At 32.3% G+C, this 24,511-nt stretch overlaps 1 protein-coding gene across 1 annotated transcript in view; it reads left to right on the top strand.

Moving 5' to 3' along the window:
- The window catches only part of LOC136990837 (E3 ubiquitin-protein ligase MARCHF6), a 199,383-nt gene that overhangs the window by 109,327 nt on the left and 65,545 nt on the right, over positions 1-24,511 (top strand). Inside the window, exons 12-15 of the mRNA XM_067289284.1 lie at positions 4,364-4,588; positions 12,473-12,676; positions 17,571-17,722; positions 22,165-22,348. Of these exons, the coding sequence (XP_067145385.1) occupies positions 4,364-4,588; positions 12,473-12,676; positions 17,571-17,722; positions 22,165-22,348 (765 nt within the window). The remainder of the gene's footprint in view (positions 1-4,363; positions 4,589-12,472; positions 12,677-17,570; positions 17,723-22,164; positions 22,349-24,511) is intronic.

Here is a 24,511-nt window from a genome sequence, read left to right as displayed (position 1 = left end):
GTAATAATCTTAATATTTGCTAAAACGGTTAGGAGTTAAAAGTTGAAATTTGGTGCACAGTTAGGGTACCAGATTTAAGTACCAAAGTGTTAAGTAACAATGGAAGTGTTAAGTAACAATGGAGAACAAGAGAAAGCGACGTGCAAGATTTACTGGCGCTGGAAAAAAAAGAAAAAAGAAAAAGAGTAATATGTTAGAACATAAAGCAGATACTAGCTCAGCCAATAATTAGTCTAATTCACAAAATAACACCTTTTACTTATAGCTGAGATAATTTTTATTGAGAAAAACTAACGTTTTCGGCTTACTCAATAAGCCATCCTCAGGTTTTAACTTTCGAAAAAAAGGAACATTGTCATTCCATTAAAAGAATACAATTGTTTGAAAAAATTCAAAACATTAGTAACGGACAAAAAGGAAGAACATGGTAATATAAATAAATAAATATACAAAAATACATAAAAACAAAAGGAAGAACATGGTAATATAAATAAATAAATATATAATAAAATCGTTATAGTGGGAATAAGAAGTAAAAGATGAAAAATAACAAATGAAAATAAAAAATGATTCCACTGGTGACACTTTTAAAAAGAATGGCAGATTATCGAGGAATGATGCCAAAACAAGCTAAGACAAGCCTACAAGTTCGTGATACATTTCTTAACTACGAATTTCCAAGCCATTGGTAGGCTGTCAGCGTCCCTCGCATTTATGCATGCTTCTTTCAACTTGCTTTTATAGATTTCAATTTTTTCTGCGGTACTTGCTAACGTTGGAGAGCTCAAGGGTTTTACAATATCCGCTTCCTCCCATTTAATTACCGAGCCTTGGGTCTGCGCATATTGCGAAAGTACTGTTGCGTTGGATCCTTTCCTGACGTCATACTTGTGCTCTTTGAGTCTTTTCCCTAAACTTCTTGTTGTGACTCCTGTGTAATCTTTTTCGATACCTAGTTCAGCGTTCTCGTACGGGATTTTGTATACTCCTGCTCTATCTTCCTTCCTAAAGCGATCTTTATCATTCCTTAAGATTGTGTATAGGTTCAGAGCTCTTTTTAGAACCATTCTGGTCTCCTTGTGGTTTGCAATTTCTTTCATAATGCCTTTTGAATTCTTGTTGTAAGTAAACTTTGTGATTTTACTGGGAACGTATTTTGAACCTCTTGTTGTGCCCATCTCATACTTTTTAACTAATCCTGCTATTGTGCCTTTCTTATATCCTAGGGATTCGGCCACTTGCGTGATTCTGTCGATTTCCTTATTTCTATTAATAACGTTGTCACAATAGATATAGGCCCTTCTGATAAGAGCTCGGAATGCTGCCAGCTTGTAATGGTACGGGTCGTTAGAATGCGATGGAATATAAAGTGGGCTGTGTGTTGGTTTTACGTACACGTTGGTGGAAAAATGCCCTTCTTTGAACACGATATTAATGTCTAGAAAATGGATAGCAAGGGAACTCTTTTGTTCTATTTTCAATTTTAGGCCATCATTGTTGTTGTTTACTCTTTCTACGAATTTGCCTATCATACTATTATTCCTCCATACAATAAGAAGCATCGTCCACGTATCAAGAGATACGTGGACGATGCTCTACAACAACAATGATGGCCTAAAATTGAAAATAGAACAAAAGAGTTCCCTTGCTATCCATTTTCTAGACATTAATATCGTGTTCAAAGAAGGGCATTTTTCCACCAACGTGTACGTAAAACCAACACACAGCCCACTTTATATTCCATCGCATTCTAACGACCCGTACTATTACAAGCTGGCAGCATTCCGAGCTCTTATCAGAAGGGCCTATATCTATTGTGACAACGTTATTAATAGAAATAAGGAAATCGACAGAATCACGCAAGTGGCCGAATCCCTAGGATATAAGAAAGGCACAATAGCAGGATTAGTTAAAAAGTATGAGATGGGCACAACAAGAGGTTCAAAATACGTTCCCAGTAAAATCACAAAGTTTACTTACAACAAGAATTCAAAAGGCATTATGAAAGAAATTGCAAATCACAAGGAGACCAGAATGGTTCTAAAAAGAGCTCTGAACCTATACACAATCTTAAGGAATGATAAAGATCGCTTTAGGAAGGAAGATAGAGCAGGAGTATACAAAATCCCGTACGAGAACGCTGAACTAGGTATCGAAAAAGATTACACAGGAGTCACAACAAGAAGTTTAGGGAAAAGACTCAAAGAGCACAAGTATGACGTCAGGAAAGGATCCAACGCAACAGTACTTTCGCAATATGCGCAGACCCAAGGCTCGGTAATTAAATGGGAGGAAGCGGATATTGTAAAACCCTTGAGCTCTCCAACGTTAGCAAGTACCGCAGAAAAAATTGAAATCTATAAAAGCAAGTTGAAAGAAGCATGCATAAATGCGAGGGACGCTGACAGCCTACCAATGGCTTGGAAATTCGTAGTTAAGAAATGTATCACGAACTTGTAGGCTTGTCTTAGCTTGTTTTGGCATCATTCCTCGATAATCTGCCATTCTTTTTAAAAGTGTCACCAGTGGAATCATTTTTTATTTTCATTTGTTATTTTTCATCTTTTACTTCTTATTCCCACTATAACGATTTTATTATATATTTATTTATTTATATTACCATGTTCTTCCTTTTTGTCCGTTACTAATGTTTTGAATTTTTTCAAACAAATGTATTCTTTTAATGGAACGACAATGTTCCTTTTTTTCGAAAGTTAAAACTTGAGGATGGCTTATTGAGTAAGCCGAAAACGTTAGTTTTTCTCAATAAAAATTATCTCAGCTATAAGTAAAAGGTGTTATTTTGTGAACGTTGGAACATATTTGATTTTCAAATTTAAACAGATTAGTTCGGTTTTTCTTGACCTTTCAGGAAAATCGAACGATGTAATCAGAACACGTCATGAAAATCGAACAATATTAGAACATTCGATTTTCAAATTCTACCTTTCTTTAGAAAAACTTAGTTTGTTGATGAAATTACTTTTTTTTTGTGACTGTAATGTAATAATCTTAATCTTCACTATCGTTACTTTTGCCCGAGCAATGCCGGGCTTACCTGCTAGTAATTTATAACATATAATTTTCAACAATCATGAAATTTAAATTATTGAAATTATAATAAAAATAAATTTTAGGAGTTTTCTTAAAAAATAGCAAATAAAATAATAATTTATGTCAATTTAAAAAATGATAAACAACATTTTGTTAACTATGAAATTTTATAAATATAAAATGAAATAAAATGAATAATTTATAGGATTAAGGCATGTTATTGCATTGTTCTCTAAATTATGAAACGTGTTAGTATCGATCAAAAAGTTAAATAACATTTGAAATTAATTATGAAATATTTTATAATTAATTTCAAATGTTATTTAACTTTTTGATTGATACTAACACGTTTCATAATTTAGAGAACAATGCAATAACATGCCTAAATCCCCCTGTATCTGGACTGCTTCAAGTGCATTTTAAATGGAAAGCAAATGGTTGGATGTGTTGTTGTAGTGGTAGCTCATACACAACTTTTACTTTAAGAGTAAGTAAATGTGACATCGTTTAATGTATTTGTGTCATGTGCTGAGATTTATACCTTCTCTTTTATGTTTTTTGAAAAATTAGCACTGAGGAGGGGTAGGTTAAATATACCAACCCGAAATGCATATGTCATTTTTTAAGAAATAAAGAGAGTTCCTATGCCTAAATCCTGTAAAATTAAGAAAAATATTATTATAATGAATATTTCTTTTTACTTGCTATTTATAGTTAATGAAATGTTACCATGTGTTAAATTAAGTTTACTTTTTCTATCTATCTGTCTTTTTCTCGGCACTATTATTATATTAATAAACACACCTGATTTATATTTGCCGAGTTTTTTCTTTATTCCGAACGTTTTCGGCCTACTTGTATAAACCATCTTCAGGCTTTTACATTATTCGTTCCAAATGGAACTCTCTATTTTTTCTTTGGCAAGCATTTAATTATTGTTTACGGATTTTATAGCAAATTTCTGACTTTTTTGGAATAAACATTTATATGATGATAACTTTTTAATAAAAAGAACATTGAACAAATGTTAAAAGCACAATCAATTTAACAATGTTGGACAAGGTTAAGAAAACAAAAGCATAATGTTTAATTAATTTTAATCAAATCCAAATGATATAATTTTAATTAAACTAATAGAATGTTTTTTTATTAATTTACTTGAAATAATTTAAGCAGAGGATTTCAGAAAATTATTTTGTTTTATTAATAATAATTAAGTATTTTAATTTAAAATATATTGAATATTCTTATCATAAGATGATGATGATATAAAATATTTCTAAAAATTAATATTTTACAAAATTTATAGATGGCTGCAACTCAGTTTGAGGGACTTCTTACAACTCTCTGTGGATATGTAGTAATAGGCATTGCATTGGTGTTTCTTCATGCTTTGGCTGCATTAATTAAACTAAAAAAGACGAAAAGATTATTAGGATTATGCTATGTTGTTGTCAAAGTTTCTCTTTTATCAGTTGTCGAAATAGGAGTGTTTCCACTTGTGTGTGGTTGGTGGCTAGACATTTGTTCTTTGGTAAGTTTATTTTATAAATACAAATTATAGTTTTATAAGATTATTACAGGTACTCCTCACTTTACGACCTATCTGCTTAATGATCACTCGCACTTACGACCAATCGAGTTTCGACCTGCAATTCGGGGAATCCCCTTTCCTGGCTTGAGTGTCGGTTAGTGGCAAATGGTGAAATGTGCACTAAGTGTACTATAATAGATTTGTGCATACTATAATAGTCTTTTTATGAATAAATTTGAAGTTTGTTGCATAATTTGTATAATTTTACAACGATCCTATATTTCCAGTGCAAGCTCCTCACTTATTGACCAATTCGCTTAACGACATAGTCGTCGGAATGGAACTCGATCGTAAAGTGAGGAGTACCTGTATATGTATAGTAAAGTCTTTGTTATATGTTTTTTCATACGTGTATGTTTTATTTGATGGTCCTGACTAAGACTTGTATAACTAGTCTTTGTTGATGCGCAGTCTTCTGTTGTGAAAAAAATGTACTTTGCTGATCGAGAATTAAAAAATATGATCACTTCGAAATTTTAGAATATGATTGTATACTAGATAAATTTGTGCTGTATAGTATTTGGACAAATTTGATTTAATAAATAAATAGTTATTAATAAAAGAAATATATTTTTTACAAATAGAAGACAAAGTCTCTCCAAAATTTAGACGATCACCATTTCCTCTGATGTTCTAGAACAGAATTAGACAGCTGGACCTTCCTTTATAGGCTACGCAACTGCCTACTCTTTGAAAAGTTCCTTTAAAAACACGTAGCCTATAAAGGAAGGTCCAGCTGTCTAATTCTGTTCTAGAACATCAGAGGAAATGGTGATCGTCTAAATTTTGGAGCGACTTTGTCTTCTATTTGTAAAAAATAAATTTATTCACCCGACGGAAAACCAAAAAAAAAAAAAGAAATATATTTACTAATAGCTAAAATGTATGTTAGGCCTATCATAACAGATGGTGCCACTAAGTAAAGTTTTTTGCAAAATTTTCCTTTGTAACTCATACTTTAACTAAACATAAAGTACAAGGGATAACTATGGATAAAGTTGCTATAAATATAGGTACAGGTGATAGAATTTAACTTCTAATCTTTCATATGTTGCTTTTAGCAGAGTTAAAAGATTGAGAGGCCTGTTAATAGATTTACTTTTTAGTCAGCAAAGAGTTACAGGTATTCAAGACCTTAAGTAAAACAAAGAGAATGCTACATTCAAACATATTTTACTTGCAAGCAATTTTTTTTTGCAATTTTTTAGTAAATAAAATATTTGAGTTAACAGAATTATTTTTATGCTCAGACTTGAAATGTCAAACATTTGTCTGGTATAATGTTATTTTTTCATTTGTTTCTTTTTCACTTATATATTTAATTTTACAGTCCTAACACTTTACAAAATGTTACAAGTTTTAACTATAGATGTAGTATCTTGATAATTAGGCGCACCATCTATACTTATTAGCCATATTTTCCGGCGGTACAACTTTACACTTCCGTTAACTCCCCTACCCAGCTTACGCAGGAGTGTATGCAACGATCGAGATAAACTCAACGTTTCAGAAAAATTGGGAATATATGCGGTGCAACTAGAAAATCCAATGATGGGGATAATAGAGAAGTATGTACATAGGGGCAACGACAAGAATGCTCACTTCTTGTATCGCAGAACATCAGGAGGATATAAACAAGGGAAGACAAACTACAGAGCTCACTAGAAAAGTTCTACAGCAAGTCTATAACCCACTATGGTCAAAAACAACATTGCTCAAGAACTGTAATAATAGAAGGATGACATTTATTTGGGAAGCACTCTTCACAATGACTTCAGATGCATGCAACATCCCCACACTTGACTTGCCTGAAATATGGGTTACTTTATACCAGCGTCTAAGCAACCAAATGCACTGAGCATCGCACAATCAGCACGACTGCTTCTCAACGCATGTGCTACCAATCGTGTGGATTTAAGTTTTTTTCGAATGCCTGGAAAAGCTCATCGCACGTTACCAATGGAATTACCGAATGTTAAAATTTAAAAATTGCCAAGAAAACTTTCCGGTTTCTACTTGGAACAACACTCTGCATGTTCTATTTCTTCAAATTCGTTTTTTCTCACCTGAGGATGAACTTACAATTGTCGAAAGTGCTTGCAAGATAAGAAAAATTGAATTAACGCCAAACTCAGTGCTAATTATCAAGATACTATATAACTTTGGCGTGAGTTTTTTATTTATCTATTTTTATAACTATAGATAATAAACAGAAAAAGATTTACCAGCAACACTTCTATTTATGAAAATTAAATATTTTTAGTTGTTATAAATATCATTCATGCCTTATTAGTCAATGTTGACATGATTCTTCTACCTCCACTTCATATAAAGTTAGGATTTTTCAAAAACTTTGTCAAGGCAATGAATGTAAACAATGCTGGATTTCATTATTTGAAGGAAAAATTTCTTTGTATACGTAATGCTAAATGAAAGCTGAAATGCTAAATGTAAATGCTAAATGAAAGCTTTTCCTGGGCCCACAAATAAGAACTTTAATTAAAGATGATAAATTTGAAAGCATGTTAAATGCAGTTGAAAGGTCAGCATGGAAACCATTCAAAGATGTTGGACAAAATTTCTTGGATAATCACAAAGCTCCAAATTACTGCAAAATTGTGAATGGGCTCTTACAACCTTACAAAGATATTGGATGTAATATGTCTATCAGAATGCATTTCTTGGATTCTCATCTGGATTTCTTCCCCGACAATCTTGGTGCTGTCAGTGACAAACATTGTGAGCGTTTCCATCAAGACATCTCTATGATGGAAAAGAGGTATCTGCACCAGTGGAATTTAAGAATGCATGCTGATTACTGTTGGACACTTAAGAGGTATTTTCCAAATGCCAAACATAGCAGAAACTCCACATCTTGCCATTTTAGACAAGGTAAATAAATAAGTGTATGCACGTTGTCTAAATAAATACCGTATATTTCCACAGATAAGACGAGGTATAAATTTTTGTCAAAATTTTATAGTTTTAGCATATATCTGTCTTATAAGACAACCCGCAAACTATCAATGGCCTATGAATTTAGTTTAGATCAGCAATCATTATCTGGATAATAATACTGTGTAGCATATACGGAATTATGTCCTATTCGTAATTTTTTGAATGAACAAACTTTATTTTCTGCCTTGCTATTATTGCAAACATTTGCAGTGATTTGAGCATTCGGGTAATGCTCAAATCACTTGACTATTCACAAAAACGTCGTGTGGGTTATTCTATTTTGTGGACATGCCCTACTCTCTACTAGTAAATAATTACAGTTTGTCCGTTTTTTTATAATTGTTTTAATTTATATAAATTTTAATCTAATTTTTTTGTATCTGTCCTATAAGACGACCCCGGATTTTGGGAGCCTTTTTTTATGATTGAACTGTCGTCTTACCTGCGGAAATATATGGTATATTTTACATTTAAACTGGCTGTCACAAAACAAAAAACAGATGTGATGGAGAAAAACCATATATATATTTGAAAACAGCATAAAAAATTCTATTAGGATCAGGTATCTCATTTGTGTGCCAAAAAAACTTTAACTTTGTTTCCCAGTGTAATGAGAGAGGCTTAACTTTAAAATTTAAGCTTTCTAGAATTAGTAGCTTTTTCTGTAGGAGCCTCTGCAGTGTTGGATGAAAAAGAAAATAGATTTTTTTGGGGGTGATTTTTGACTTTTTGATTGCTTATATTTTGGCAACTTCTTTACGGGAAAATTAAACTATTGAACACTACCTGAAAAAACAATTACAGTAGAGTGTTATTTATCCGAAAGCCGGTCAACCAAAACGTCGGTTAACCGAAAGCTTTGCAGTCGGACTGTGTCGTGCCAAATCGAATGTTTTTGATACTAGATTAACTTCTAAAGTATAATTTTTTTGTTTTTATATTTTTCAATATATTTATTTTGTTTGTACAAAATAAAGAAATAATTTTTAACGATACAATAGCCTCGATTATTATTATAAAAATTTTTGTTAGGCTTAAAATTGACGAAAATTCAACACGAAGAGACGTGCAACGGAGAAAAATTTCAACATCAGATAGGTTAATACAGGGGTTCTCAATCGTTTTTATACTGTGACTTCCTTTACAGGCTGTAATTTTTTGCGACGCCCTTCTGAAAGAAGATACTTACGTGTAGCTCTAGCAGACATTAAAATTACTTTATTATTCAAAGAAAACTCCAAAGGATATAGAATCTTAATAATTATTATTTATTAGAAAACATAACAGTACAATTAATGAGAATGATGAGCTTGCTTTTCTGAGCATAACTTCTCTAATTGGGGCTGAAGTTTTGAAATATCTACACTTCTTTGTACTCTTTTCTGAGTCTTCGACACATTTTCTATTTATTTGAATAAGGTTATCCATTTTACAATGCATAAATTAAACACAACACACTTGAAATCAAAACACTGATTTATCGACGCTTATAATCGACAAAAACAAAAGACTGAACAAAAGAATAAGAAAATGGAAGAGCCACATGCACTGCGCACTCACTCATTACGTCGCATGTAGGTGACCTGTGGGTATTGTCTTGCGACGCCCCAGGGCATTGTGACGCACAGTTTGGAAAGCCCTGGGTTAATATAATTTTTGTACATAATCGGTTATCCGAACAACCCCAGTCCCCAATTGATTTGGATAAATGACACACTACTATATGTTTTGAACAAGATATTTGGAATTACTATAGGCATTTGGGAATGAAGAAATCAGACCCTGAAAATCAGCAACTCTGATTTCTGTATATATAGTCAGTCAGTGACATTTTTATTTGGCATGGAGTAACTGCTGTTACTCTCAACACAATACATCAATTAATTCTTTGTGCTTATATTTCCTTAATATTTCAGTTTTGTTTTTATATGGTCCACGTAGACCTTTGTTTATAAATAGGATTTATATTAGGACTTATTTATAACAAAAGTCTACATGTACACAAACCGCTTCTTGCACACACGTTCTTTCATCGCATTCTTATCATAACCTCACACTTTTTTTGTAGGATTGCTCTGTGTTTTTGCTTGTTTAAAATGAAAAAGCATAATGTGTCAAAAATGCATATTTGTTCATTTATTATCAAATACTGACACTCACAAAATGAAACTAATTTTCAATTTTTTTTTTTTTTTTTTTTTTTTTTTTTTGGCAAGTGTTGGTGAAATGTCACTTGTAAAACAGTTGTGTGTTTTCAAGATTTACTAATACAGTTGATTCCACTTAATAACATGGCATTGGGACTGGAACTTTTTGGGGCTACTAAACGAATATCCCAGTAAGTTATGTAATTAAGATACAATATAACAAGTTATGTTAAAAGCTATGTTAATGTGTGTGAGATCCTGGGGTAGAGAAGAGGAAGTCTTATCTTCCCTTTCGGTGACGGGTCGCGGACTCGCTCACTTGTCTAGGATGGTCGTTACGTTGATGGTGCGTTACACATCATGCGAGTGGAGGAGGAGGAAGGATGGGTCGACGATAAGGCGAAGCCGACAGTCAAGAAAGACACCATTTTATAACAAAACAAGATTTATTAAAATCGAAACGAATAAAACTACATTTCTACCGTCATATAAGTGAAAGGGGTATCGAGAGAGAGAGAGTTTACAAATATTCGTTCATACCTCTATGAATTCCGTAATAGACGGAGCCGGTGAATGTCCGTTATTCGTTATCTGGACAATGGCACTTAGAACCTTAGAAACTCGTAGACTGGACAATGGCACTTAGAAACTCAGAAACTTTCAGGTTCGGTTGACGGTGCAGTGCACTTCGTAATGGAGAGACGATTGGAGAGCACTTAGGGGGGGAAGGAAGCATCTTTTATAGATTCTTGATGAGAAAATCTGTCATGTGATCGACAGTGGATTACAATTAGGGCCATAAGTGTTCCTGGGATTCAAAACAAAATGACAAATTTGGATGCCAACTGAAAATTATCGTGAAAGTTGATCTACCTGCTGCGAGGGAACAATGGCTTATTGACAGTTAGGGGACGATTGTTGCCAGTCAAGGGTCAACATTTTCTCAGTTACGGAATTTTGTTGATTAAGCCGTTGTATAACAAAAGTGAAATAATTTAGAAATTTAGGTTCTTAACTTCCAGATTTCACATGTGTGTTCTCACCAATAAAACAAACATCTGAGCAAAATAAAACTATCATAATGACAAGAAATTATTTCTGTACAAAAAAAAGATCATTGCAGTACAATGTAGAAAATGGGAAGATTCTCTTGCTAATCTTTAATTTCACATGCATCGTTCTTACTCTATTACAGAGTATGGTTAAGAGTTCTTACCAGATTTATTATAGGAATCTGTCTAGTGTGACCTGACGTCGTCTTTTGATTGACTGCAGCAAAACAAAATCTGCACAGATATCCACGTGGACAAGGATTGCCTTTATTGCCTTTCATCATGAAGTAGTGCCGTAGTCCATCGATCAGTTTTCTGGCATTGCAGCTTGTTACTGACTCAGGCTCAGGAATGTCATCTTCGTCACATTCTTGGCCTTCTGAGATCTTTTGATGTTTTACCACAATCCTGTCTTCTGAATCTTAATTTTATTCATTGCATTAAAAATAGTTGTCAACCCGTAAAAACTCATTGTATTGATGGACTTGTTGCACTTCTGCGTTAAAGTCATTCTTGAAGCTGTCTGCTGTCACTGCTTGCATTGCCGAGTCCAAGTGCTTGAAACCAGAATGACCAAAGTAATATTGAATTGTCTTGCTGCTTATCTTCCACCAACCAGTACACACCTTGTTGAAAGGTATAGTCCGTACGAGTGGTCGATCCAATTTGACACGATTGAGTGAAAAAGGAGAAGATAAGGCCTGCACTTTTAAAAGGTTTCTTGTGTTTCTTACTCATGATTGACAGTTGACAAAGGAAACCAGACAAAGGTCACATATGTAAAAGCTGAAATATCCAAATTTATCTCTCTTTTGTTTAGTTTTCGAAGAAAACTACTGTGCCAGCAGAGCTACTAAGCAGCACTTCGGGGCCAGTAGGCAAAGTAAATTACGCTTGTGCTATAGGATCTGATTCTGTTGTTGAATGTTTTTGTCCAAATACACTGCATGTCCTACTGACTGGGCTAATAACTGGAATCAACTGTAATCGCTTTTCAGAACATCTAACTCTATCTATTGGCAAAAAACTGCATGGAGTTATTGACCAGTTCAATATTTAAATAAGCAAGTGATTAACTAGCTGTGTGATTATTGATCAAAATATTTCTGCATAATTATTTTGGTAAAAAAATAATTTCAAATAAAAACATTTAAAAAATAATTTTTAGGACATCATCATTTCACTAACGCCCCCACTCTGTCTTAATCTGTCACAAAATTCATATATATTCCTTCCTCCCCAATATTAATGTCATATTTGAATGTCTCCTTATTTTTGTTTAAAGTGAATTTGTTAGCAGGTGCAGACTCTGTGTTCTAGCAATTTTTGCTGGCTATATGCATATTACAGTAAATTTTATAAAAAATGCCTAAATGATATGTTATGTTTGCGAAGTATATGAGTAGTTTTAGAATATGATAATTTAGTTCAGCTTTTCACAATGAGCTATTATAGTTTGAAACATGCTAGAGCTAATATATGATACAGAGATATTGACAGTAGTCAGTGTATTCATTAAAGCTTGAAAATGTTGTTATAGTTCGGATCTATTAAAAAACAGAATTAAATTATGTTTGGTAGTAAAATTAATTTTAAATCATATTTTTAAAAATTAATTTAAATTTTAAAAAAAATTTAAATATCATTTAAGAAATGACTTTTTTCAGACAATGTTGGATGCTAGTTTACAAGACAGAGAAGAAAGTTTCAAAATTGCTCCAGGCACTTCGATGTTCATTCACTGGTTGGTAGGAATGGTATATGTGTTTTATTTTGCATCGTTTATTCTTTTATTAAGAGAAGTTCTTCGGCCTGGTGTTTTGTGGTTTCTTCGCAATTTAAACGATCCTGATTTCAATCCCATTCAGGAGGTGAGTTCATATTAAGTAAATTAGTTTCAACTTTATAAATGCATTGACGTAATATCAAACTTATCAGCTAATTACATATCAAAATCTTAACTTTACCATTCTGTTTAAACTGGAGTCATTAACAAACTAAAAACAAAGGACTGACCATTTTCCAACTTAACTTGTCTGTCTTTGAAGTTGATATGCAGTTTGAATTTTTACTTAAATGTTTTTTCTTGTTTAGAACATTTTTTAGTTTAAATCTAATCATGTGCCTGCTTATATTAAAAAGATGCTTTGATTAACTTTCTAGATCCTTTCAGTTCTAAATTATTCCCTTAACTTTTTTCACAATTCCATTCCATGCTAGCCACGATGTGTCAACACCTTTAACATTAATGACTCTTTACTCAAAATTTCCTTATATATTTTTAACTTTTCAACTGCCATTATACAGATTTATACTGCTACTGTCTGTGTTGTTATCTTCATTAATTGTTAAATTAATTAATGTTGCTTTTGCTGTATCATTACAGCATGTGATGAGAATCAAATGAATTTCATACTGAAAGTAATATTAATGGTTAATGACGTGAATACACTAAGATGCCAACTATTATGAATTTTTGTAATTTTTACAGAAGTCCTGTGTAAATTATGGACTTACAGAAAACGTTATAAAAGCTATAAAACAATCTTATACTTCAACATATACTTAGACTTTATGTTACTGAGAACTTACTTTACTGCTTTAAATGAACATTTTCAACCTGATCAACAGGTCATTGTCAGGTTATCAATTCTCTTGAACATTTACAATCATTCTGTATTCAAACGAATATGTGATAACAAGTTTAAAATTTAAAACGGTTCAACCATTTCATTAAAATACAAAAATATATAACAAATCTTATAAATACATAAAACTGAACGAATCAAAATGTGAGTAGCCAACGGCTATAGGGGGAACTCTATAAAACCACTTAATCGGCACAAGTCAGTTAAACCCGATTTCAATGTCTTAGAATGGCTAAAAAGTGAGATCCAGATTGTATAATCTCGATCTACGTCAGGATTCCCAATACCAGTTAAACTATTATTTCAGATTGCGGTTTAACTCACGATCGAACTTACAAGGTAACTAACATTAAACAATTAGGCCAGAAGGGTTAAAGGAGGGCTTTAATTCTAGGAGTGGGGAGACATGTGAGTAAGTGATAGGTATCCTTTAAATAAAGAATAATCAAATAGACAGGTTAGCAAAGGAATAACAAAATTTAATAATACAAATTGAAATAAAAGAAGTTTACAAACAGACTATTCCAAACTTAAATCTACTTTAACTATCCTGTTCGTAGTATGAGATATATGAGAGAGCATTTACAAAATCTAATACACGTATTACCTCATTTATAATGTGATGTACAATTCTGTACTTTGGGCAGAAATTCAATCCAAAGGAGTATGGCACTAATTTAACATAAGAGGACACTAGACTATGTGTGCGGATTTTGGCACACGTATCCCTGTTTTATACCTCTTTCCTCCTCCAATAGAGATTAAGAATTAAGATCATCTGACAGAGTATCATGATGAATCTTTTTGGTGTAGTCAGCCCTTTAGTCGTGGGAGATAAAAATCTCTCTCAGGAACCTGACTGTCAACACAGGAAACATTTGTTACTTGTTCTCCTTGAAAATATTGAATTATTATATTTAATTTTTGAAATATTTTCTATTAATTTTAAGAATATTTTATCTTAAAATATTCAGAATCTCACAAAAATAAATAAAATAAAACAAAATATAAAATAAATTAAAATACAAATATAAATAATAACAGTTAATGTTACCTATGGTAGCGAAATATGGCAGAGCTTCCGGTCGCCATCTTGTCTGCGCACGCACGTGTGCAAACAAGATGTCGACTGGATTAAATACGTACTAACTAGTATATTTTAAAAAATTAGTTTTTATGGTAATTGATAAATTGTACTCTAACATTCAATTGAAATAATGAAAATTAAATTACTCACCTTAGTGTTTGACATTGTCCTTTTTACGACGTTTTTTTTTCTAACCAGGTTGATTCAACGGTATGTGATGAATTACATTTTTTTTCCATTCTATTGACTATTTTACCTGTTTTATTGCCTTTATCTTCTGTTTTCTTTTTACTTTTTTGCTTAATATTAGATGTCAGAGCAGCAGGAACAGACTCGGGTTTTTTCCAAGATGGTGTTACAAATTTAGATATAATCCAATTTAGAGTAATTTCTGATCTTATCATTTACTTGGCATATAAAACAATTTTTGTCTTCCCTGCAAATACCTCTGAATACCCATTTAGTACTTTTCATCTTACGGCCCTTTTCGTATTTATGTTTACAGATTACAGTTTCGTCTGTTTTGAAAGTTTTGTTAGGTTCACCAATTTTCAAACGTCAAATCATGTAAGGAGACGAGCATTACGAAACGAACATGATTTAACCAATCGATAGCTGCCTTTTTGGAAATTCCTGATGCTATTGCTGCATTTGTTGTAGTACACGCCAACCCTAGATAGTGCCATATAAATGTCAAAACATAGGCTCACGAAAAATTTCCACATTTACATTTAAACGTTTTGTCTAAAACTGAACTATTACGCCAGCATTTTTGGCAACGCATCACACATGACTTTCTATCTGTTGATAATGCAATTTGCATGTATTTGCACATTTACTGCAAATGTTCTCAGTATGTTGAAGACCTAACTTCACTGCAAATTTTAACCCAATATCTATTATAGGGTCTAATCCTAAATTTGAATACTCTTGATTCAAGCAATTTATAGAATTGACGACCGGTACAATTCCTCCGGATATCGTTGTTTTCAATGTCACTATCAGTCATTCTTATTTTGTTAACCTTATTCAAATTCGTAATTAATTATTGAATAATTCACTAATTTAAATTCAGTAATTTAAACAAAATTTGCAAAAAACTTACTTTTCTCGTAAAAATTATTATGCTGCCTTTTCAAATTTTTTGCGTCATTGGTTAACACTACACATGAAAAAATCCACATTAGTGATAATTAATTTGCATAAATCGAGATTGGTTGTTTCACAGCGCCCTCTAGGAACTTTGTTAGTAGAAACCCTCGTTTGAGATTACCGGAAGCGCTGCCATGTTTTGCTGCCATAGGTAACATTAACCATAATAACATAACAGATTTACATAAACTGTGTGCTGTGTATCGGATTTTAACGAGCCATTTCTGATCATATACTTCCAGGCTGATGGTAATACTGTGGCATCCTTGTAATTTAAACATTTGCCCATAAGGCTTGAGCCTTATGGGCAAATGTTTAAATTACATAAGGCTCAAGCTTTATATATTTCAAACTTTTTAAAACTCAGAGTCAGTGAATGCATCAGCGTAACAATCTTGCCTCAGCCCATTCAACCATCAAACCATCAGTTTGCATTATTCTGGATAGTGCTGTAGAATAGTGCTCCTTGTTTACATCATACATATGCTCCTTAAGCTTTTTGTTGAGGTTTCTGGTGGTGACACTCACATACTCTTTGTTCAAACCCAATCAATCGTTTTTATATGGTATCTTGTATACCCCAGGTTGTTCTTTCATTTTGATCATATCTTTGTTGTTCCTAAGCAAGTTATAAACTGTGGGGGAGCCCTTTTGTACAGTAATTTTGTGTTCTTGTAATCTGCAATTTCTTTCATAATATTGGACATGCTTCTGCTTTATTGGACACTACTTTACTGCTTTAAAAGAAGTAAAGTAAGTTTTCAGCAACATAAAGTGTATATGTTATAATATTATAACAATCTTATATACTCAAATAAGTGTGCTGATCAACGTGTAGATGTTAGTTATGCTGAATCTGAAATCAATTCAGTTTTTTATTGTATGAATTTTAGTGCATTACAAGGGGGATAAGTACAGTAGAGCGTCAATAAGTGGAACGTCGGTAAGTGGAATGGCCGGAAAGTGGAACGATTTTCAGTCGGACTGTGTCGTGCTGAATCGAATGTTTTTGATACTAAATTTACTTCTAAAGTATAATTTTCATGTTTTTTATATTCTTTAATATATTTATTTTGTTTGTACAAAATGCAGAAATAATTTTTAACGATACGATAGCCTCGATTATTATTATAAAAATTTTCGTTAGGCTTAAAATCGACGAAAATTCGACACGAAGCGACACGCAACGGAGAAAAATTCAACAGGAAGCGATACGCAACGGAGAAAAATTTGAACATCGGACAGGTTAATGTATTTTTTCGTACAAAGTCGGAAACTGGAACAAATCATTAACTGGAAGGACCCCAGTCCCCAATTGGTTCCACTTATCGACGCTCTACTGTATTACATAAAAACTGAAGTTAGTGCAACTTAACAAATTAATATAATAACTTAGTAATAGACAATAAAACACAATAATAATCATTTTTTTATACATATTATGTAAATCTGAAATTAGTAAAATTTTACAAATTAACCTGTACACATGTTCATGCCATATCAGTTGCCGTCATAGTAGTATTTATGTTTGTTGTAACATTTTGATTTTGTAGATAAAAACTGTTCATTATAGCATTCCTATGTTGTAACATCATTCATTCTAGCATACCCCACTGTACTTTAAAAAGTAAGTTGATGATGCTTAAAATTAATTGTTTATCTATTGGTTTCACAGGCTTTTAGAATCAAATTTTAATGTCTTAGTGTATAAAGTATTTTATTTTTTTTAATAAGATTTTGAATGTGTTTGTTAACTGATGTTTTCTTTTGACTGTTTAGTTTCAATAAATGAGTTTAACATAACTGTTTATACATACAGATATTTTGCAAAATTGATGTAATAGATTGTATTGACAATAGTATCTAAAATTATTTCAGATGATTCATTTACCAATTTTACGCCACATTCGTCGACTTCTAGCTTCGTTGGTGACATTTGGTACGACTGTACTTATTATGGTGTGGATTCCTGTGAGAATTATTGAAAAAGTATTTCCTGGATTTCTACCTTATAATGTAATATTATCAAGGTAATTTAAATTTTTAATCTTATTTAAATAAATACATTTTAAAAATATATACAGTTAAATGTCAATAAACCACCTCTCATAGCATGCTACTCTCTCTGGCTGCCAAAAAAGTAACCGAACATAATATGTTCGGTTACTTCTTTTGGTAAAAGAATAGGAAATTTCCTCTAATACGCCATTCACCGATTGCCAACTGTTATTGGGTAGACAAAAAGTCCTTTCAATGTTGTTTTTGAATATATGCTGTAAACAGTGCTGCCAGATTTACGGAGTGAACAGTAAAATGGTCAAAAGTTTACAAATTCTTTTATATAAGCTTAGGTACCTATACATAGGTACCATACATGATATACATTGTATGATGTGCATTGAGTGAAATGAACTTAAAAATTATTAAGAGCTAAATTAGAGAGATTGCAGAAATTCTGTTTATTTTTAAGAAATTTGCTGGAGGTACTGCTTGCCAGTTTTTGTCATTTCATTGTTTATTACAGTAACTTCTGAATCTATTATTCCGGATGATGTATAAAGTAGACCAAAATGTTAGAATTTCAGTTATATCACTATTATCAATTGGTACATTTAAATTGTAAAACATTTTGCATCTTTAAAAACATTGTATTAGTTAGGGAAGGTTATAATTTGAGAGAACTCGTAATAATCTAATATTGATAAAATTTGTTTTCAAAATATCAATACTATGAAATATTATCTTACATGTTTCTGATGCCATATTATTATCTGTTTTAAATGCTCACTTTCAGTTAGCTAACTGTTTAAATTTTTTTATGAAGGAATGTTATTGTTCTGTTTTAGGATAGTTCGGCTTCTTAATGTACACAAGTCACTGTTTCAACTGAATTTGAACATTTTTGACAGATTGAATGATAATAGTACTGTGCACTTCACACCAACACTTAACTGTATAATGTAATTACACTTACGTGTTGTGGCATTACCAACAGTGACTTTAAAGTATAAATGAGTTCACAAGCACTTTCGATAGCATAAAGCTACCATTGTCAGGTGACTATTGAATACAACGGTTTTCAAATTCTGAGCTTTTGAAGAACGTATGAAATTATACAAAGTGCTTGGATGGAATACCAATATGAATTTGAAATAGAATAAGAATTGTAAAATTTTTTTGAACAACAATAAGAGTGACGTAATATCTCCAAATATGTGTAGAGAGCGATAATGATGTTCTAGAGATGTAGATTAGATTGCTTGAATAAAGTTGTCCATATTGGTGGGATTTCAAGAGTTGCTGTGTTGCATGGTGTTAAAGCTGATATGTAGAGGTTCTCCCTAATAAATAGTTCTTTCCAATTGTTGCACCATTTGAGTAACTTTGTTTGGACCCAGAGCGGCTGATAATCTTGCTCAAGCACTTTTTTTGCCAATTCCGTTGACGGTCTATTATTTCTGTTGTCCTCTTGATGTTCTAGGATGAGAGAAATTAACATTTGTGGCCCCTATGTAGCTAGTCTCTTCTCTTGACAGGTCATGTTTTAGTGGAATTTGATAGACCCCAGATGTTTTATTCAATTTAAAAATATCTCTGTCATTGCATAATAGTCTTCCTAGTGTTGGTTGTGTGGTTAACAGTAAAAAGAAAATCATTCCTTCTAAAAAGATGTACTATTTTTAGAGAAACGGGGCCTAAAAACGGTATTGCAGGATGTGCTGCTTTTAGATCCTCTTTGTTACTAAGAAAAGACTGTGAAAATAGCTTATTTTTAACATGATTTTGGAGAAAATGGAATTTAGATTGGGAATATCCAGCTTTTTGTATAGCTCTGCTAATGAGTTGCAACTCTTCTACTAGTTGCTTGGTTGGAAGGGAGAAGATAAGCCCTCCACATGAGGGAAATTATGGCAGAGTTCACATAGTTTAAAGGTCGGAAGACTGTTGCAAGGATAATTTGCAGTGCATTGTTGTTTTTAATTTAATTGTTAATAATTTTAATTGTGTAACAAAAATTTAATTGGAATTGAAATTAAGGGACAATTTAAGAAGTTGTACTTTTATAATAACAGATTACACTACTGTCAATATTGCACGAATGTCAGCAACTGTTTAACCGAACAGTGCAGAGGATGTAATCACTGAACTTGCATCAATATTTGGCTGATATATCTTTTTCATGAAATTGGTGAAAATGAAGGAATTTAGTGTTGTAAAACTTAATTGTTACATTTCCAGCATGTTGATTGTGTGACAGAAGGTTAGCGACATGAATATAAAACTTTTGCTTGTTACCTAATATTGGGTCAGAATTGAAAAAGTAACTATTTTCTCAGAGGGAGATGTATATGAGAATATTGTGGACACAGGTGCATACTTTTCAAAATGGGAGAGAAACACAGTTTTCTTTAATTTATGGGTTATTGTTTAAGGAAACATAACTGAACTCTGGGAAGAGCAGGTTAACATCAGGGTGAAAAGGGGTGGCTACCACTGCAACCCAAATTTAGTCCCTAAAAGCAGGTCAGGGACTAATCAGGATGAGAGAAACAATGGATTTCAACCAATCCAAACTCAGAATTTGGGGCAAACTGTACAAAAATCTGTGCTATCCAACAACACAGGGTTCTTTAAGTCTAGTGAATGAACCTAGAAGGAACCTAGTTTTCTTCTCACAACAGAGATTGAATATCTTGGCTTGGTCTTTCTCACCCTGCAAGAAGATCAACAGTGTTCAGACACTGTTTATCTTCTTGCAGGGTGAGAAAGTTTCTGAACAAGTTTCTGAAGGAAGAACCAGCAAAGTAAATGAAACTTTTCTGCTTAGCTTTATTCCTCACAGTAGTGGACTTGACTGGAATTTTGACTTTGTTCTCTTTTGCCCTCAGACTATCTCGAAGTGATCTGTGATTGTAAGTATTTTTTATTATAATGAATGAGAGTTCATTTATTAAACTGTGTAATTCTGTGTCTTTCACCACTACCCCAAACAGTTCCATCCTCTTGCATTATCCTGACAAAACACAAGAATGGCAAGCAACCCTATCTTTGACTATAAGATAGGGTGTCTTCACTATGTGAAAGCATTGGTATACCACACAGTTGGAAAAACCTTACAGCCGTTTACTTACTGAAAGGACCACCAGATCATTTTGCTATGCCACCAGTCTCATTTATCAGCTAAAAACATTGCCAAATTGACAGTGGCAGCATATCCAGATTTGACCGTACATGTGTAGTATTAATTGAAAGAATAAAGCCTAGGAACTCAGTCTAGGTGACTCACTTCTATGGTATTGATCATGAAATGAATTGCATTCGAGTACATTCTGTATTTTACAATGTAATGAATCATAGTAATGATTAATGCTATATGCTGTTTCAGTTATGGGTAGAAATTGAAGTATTTATAATAATAATAATAATAATATGTAATTGAATCAGTGTATTGTGTATTAAACCAACTGCAGCACAGTAAAAAAATTCAATACAGATTAAAAATATTTTTTAGATAAATTCATTGAAAAAATGTTACAAAATAAGTTAGCAATTACTGAATAAAATTATGATTATATTATTTTTATAATTATGGAATGCACATTCCTCTTTATAACACTATGCTCTTTTGAAACATATGTTGTGTTAAATTTTCTTTAGTAGCTGTATTTTATGTTTATCAAGTGGTAGTCTCTTTAATTCAGTTCATTACAGATGAACCATCTTTGTATAATTATTTTTTATTAACTACATTATTATTATTAAACTTAATTATATTACTTAATATATTGACATAAAAACTTTAATAGTTATGTAGTAAATCATTTAAAAAATGAAAAACTGTATATTAGAAATTAAAAGGCAAAAGTTTATAATTCTATCAAATCCAAATTCTTGCAAGAATAAGGAACTTTATGTAGAAATGATATTAAAAAGTGAGATGCTTATTAACTTGTCAAAAATATTCTTATTTCAAAGAAGACAAATTTGTATCATCAGTATTGGTGATTTCATTGAATACAAAATAAAAGTACCATTAAGTTTTTGAATTAAACACATGATGGACAATAAAACTCCAGCATTTGTGTGTTGGATCTGAAAGTTCATGCCATTACCATATAAAATGTCATTAATCTGTATCAGAAACTTATTTAACAAAGTGTTTTGTGAATAGATTTGAAGCTCATTATACCTTATAATGACAAAGTATTGTTTTTATTTTAGCAACTACACTTTTGTGAATTTAGCTCCTGGATTGTGTGGTCTGTTCCTGTTTTTCATTGTATTCTAGTAATTTTGAGACTTTCCTGTGACCTTGCAAGAGCATTATTGTGATGTTATTGTATTTTAAGAAATTGACATTATCTATTAATTATAATAAAGTGAATATAAAATATAAATAAAATTTGTATTTTTTGTTTCAAATTTTTATCATCAAAAATCACAATTACATAGTGTTTTATCTGATTTTTAGTGAAACTCCAGTTAGCGAATTATCTCTAGAACTTGTATTATTACAAGTCGTATTACCGGCGTTATTAGAACAAGGCCATACGAGACTCTGGCTGAAAACTTTTGTGCGTGCCTGGTGTGTTGGTGTTTCTTACATATTGGATCTTCGTTCATATCTGCTTGGATCTGATCCAGTTGATAATCAGGTATAATGTGTGTTTATATATTAACTATTAATGTTAATATATTTTAAAATTATCTGAGTAGGTATATTGTTCTGTGATGTGAATGACTCATACATTACAATTGCTTTAAGTTTGAAATTTTATTAATATATTAAGGGAACTTTAATACACATTTTTTATTCAAATAAAACTACATATGAATTTCTTACAAATATTTAATAATTATGAAATTAAGAGTTTTAATAATTTTTATTTAACACTATTAAAAATTAAATCTCAGTTTTATTCTTCCATTGTTTAAAAAGTGAAATATTTTGAGAAAACTTGTTCAAATTATTTTTAGATGGTCATTGAAAAACAATTTGTTATATTTGTCACTTTTCCTAGTAATTTAATGAAAAAAAACTAAATGTCTAAGTTTTGATCTATTGAAATACACACACACACACGCACAAAGAAAATTGTGATTACTCTGTGAATTATACAAATAGTTACATTCTGTTAGAGTTTTGAATTCAATTACTGACATTCTAACTAATTGCAGAAATAGCCACGAGAAAGTACAACTAAATCATTGAAATATTAATAACTACAGAAAGAATTGCATTCATTATATTTATGAATTGAAGGAGTTGTGGAAGACATAATGGATTACATATCTAGTGATAGTTAGCCTGGGCAAAGCAGTAAGTGAGCTCAGGCTTCTGGGGTAACTTTTGCACTATGGGGCTAATTTAAAAAAAATTTGCATGTGACATTCTGATGATTTTGGTATCAAAATGTTCAGTAGAACCCTGGCATGTGGATAAATTATTTCTTGCAAAATATAATTAACTCTGAGGAAAGATATATTCAAAAAACAAAAATGTTGTCTTTTGCTTTTGATTCTTAATAACAAAAAAGTATTTTGACATTTTTGGGTGCTGCTTTTTGGAATATATTGCCATACAGTTTGCTTCATACTTTTGCAGAATTTGGCGAGTTTTGATTGAACTATGGAAAAGTTATCAGAGTTGAAAGGAAGCACGTTTATGTCTCTCATCCCCACTAGATGGCACCACATTACCTAGCTCTTTCATTGACTCTGCTTTAACTGTATGCCTGGGCCAGTGCTGATTTAAACAAGTTGTCATTTCCTTTCAACAACATGTCACCAGTTATGCTCAACTCCTCCTCCTCATCCCGTCAGAAATTTTCAACTTTTATGTAACTGTTTCAAATATATGTTTTTTAGCCATGTCAAGCGACTCACCATGTTTGCGACACAGTTCCCTCAGTTCAGACTGGACAAACTCTCAAATGCAGATGATTTTAAAAGCGACTCCAGTTTATCCAAGAGTTTTAAAAGTGTGCCTGCGCCGTCTTTGGGAGATTTAAATTTTAAAATTTTAAAAAATAAATTTCGAAGTTAGAAGCATTGGAGACTGAAACATTTAAAAATCAGAATCAAACTCATATTGCACCAGAAAAATTTATAGAATGCCTGAAGAAGACCCTAAAAATGGTCAAAAACATTAGTGTTACATTCTAAATATTATCTGCAAAGCTATACAAGGTTAGTGCGACATATTTGTACACCTTAGTATTCTGTAAACCAGGTTCTGTGTCTTTGTACATACAGGTGGGAGTCATGTGATCTATTCCTTTACAAAATTGCAGCATACAAGGCATTAATTAGAAGAGCCTTTACACATTCCTCCGCTCCCCAAGCTCTTGCAGCCAAATTAACATTTATAGTGCACATAGCCTCTGTGCATGGTTATCGCAATGTTACGTGTGGGCTGATTGAATGTTATCATCAGATGCTTTCAGGACACACCCTCATAGTTGACCTGCTGAGTGATAACTAATGCAAGGACGTAGAATGGGTTCCTATTATCTTTAACTTGTACTTAAGATCCTTATATGCCGAAATTGCCAGGAAATGCCAGGTTGTGTGTCACTTTTAGGAGATGCCCGATGCCCAACTATTTTTGACATACTTTGGAATGGGAAGGACCTTCCCAACTCTAACAGACTCCCTGGCATATATAGTGTTCCCATTAGGGACAACAGATATGATAGAGACCTGGTATACATTGGGTCAACTAAATGCTCCAAGGGAATCAGGTTACAAGAGCATCTTGTTGATATATGGCATGAGAGAACTACTGCGGCCCTCTCTACATACACTGCAGATCCAGA

This window comes from Centruroides vittatus, unplaced genomic scaffold (genome assembly GCF_030686945.1).
Source record: "Centruroides vittatus isolate TY-2023 unplaced genomic scaffold, ASM3068694v2 contig_1343, whole genome shotgun sequence".
Taxonomy (NCBI): domain Eukaryota; kingdom Metazoa; phylum Arthropoda; class Arachnida; order Scorpiones; family Buthidae; genus Centruroides; species Centruroides vittatus.
Note: the sequence above shows the minus strand (reverse complement) of the source record. Positions and strands in the feature narration are given on the sequence as shown.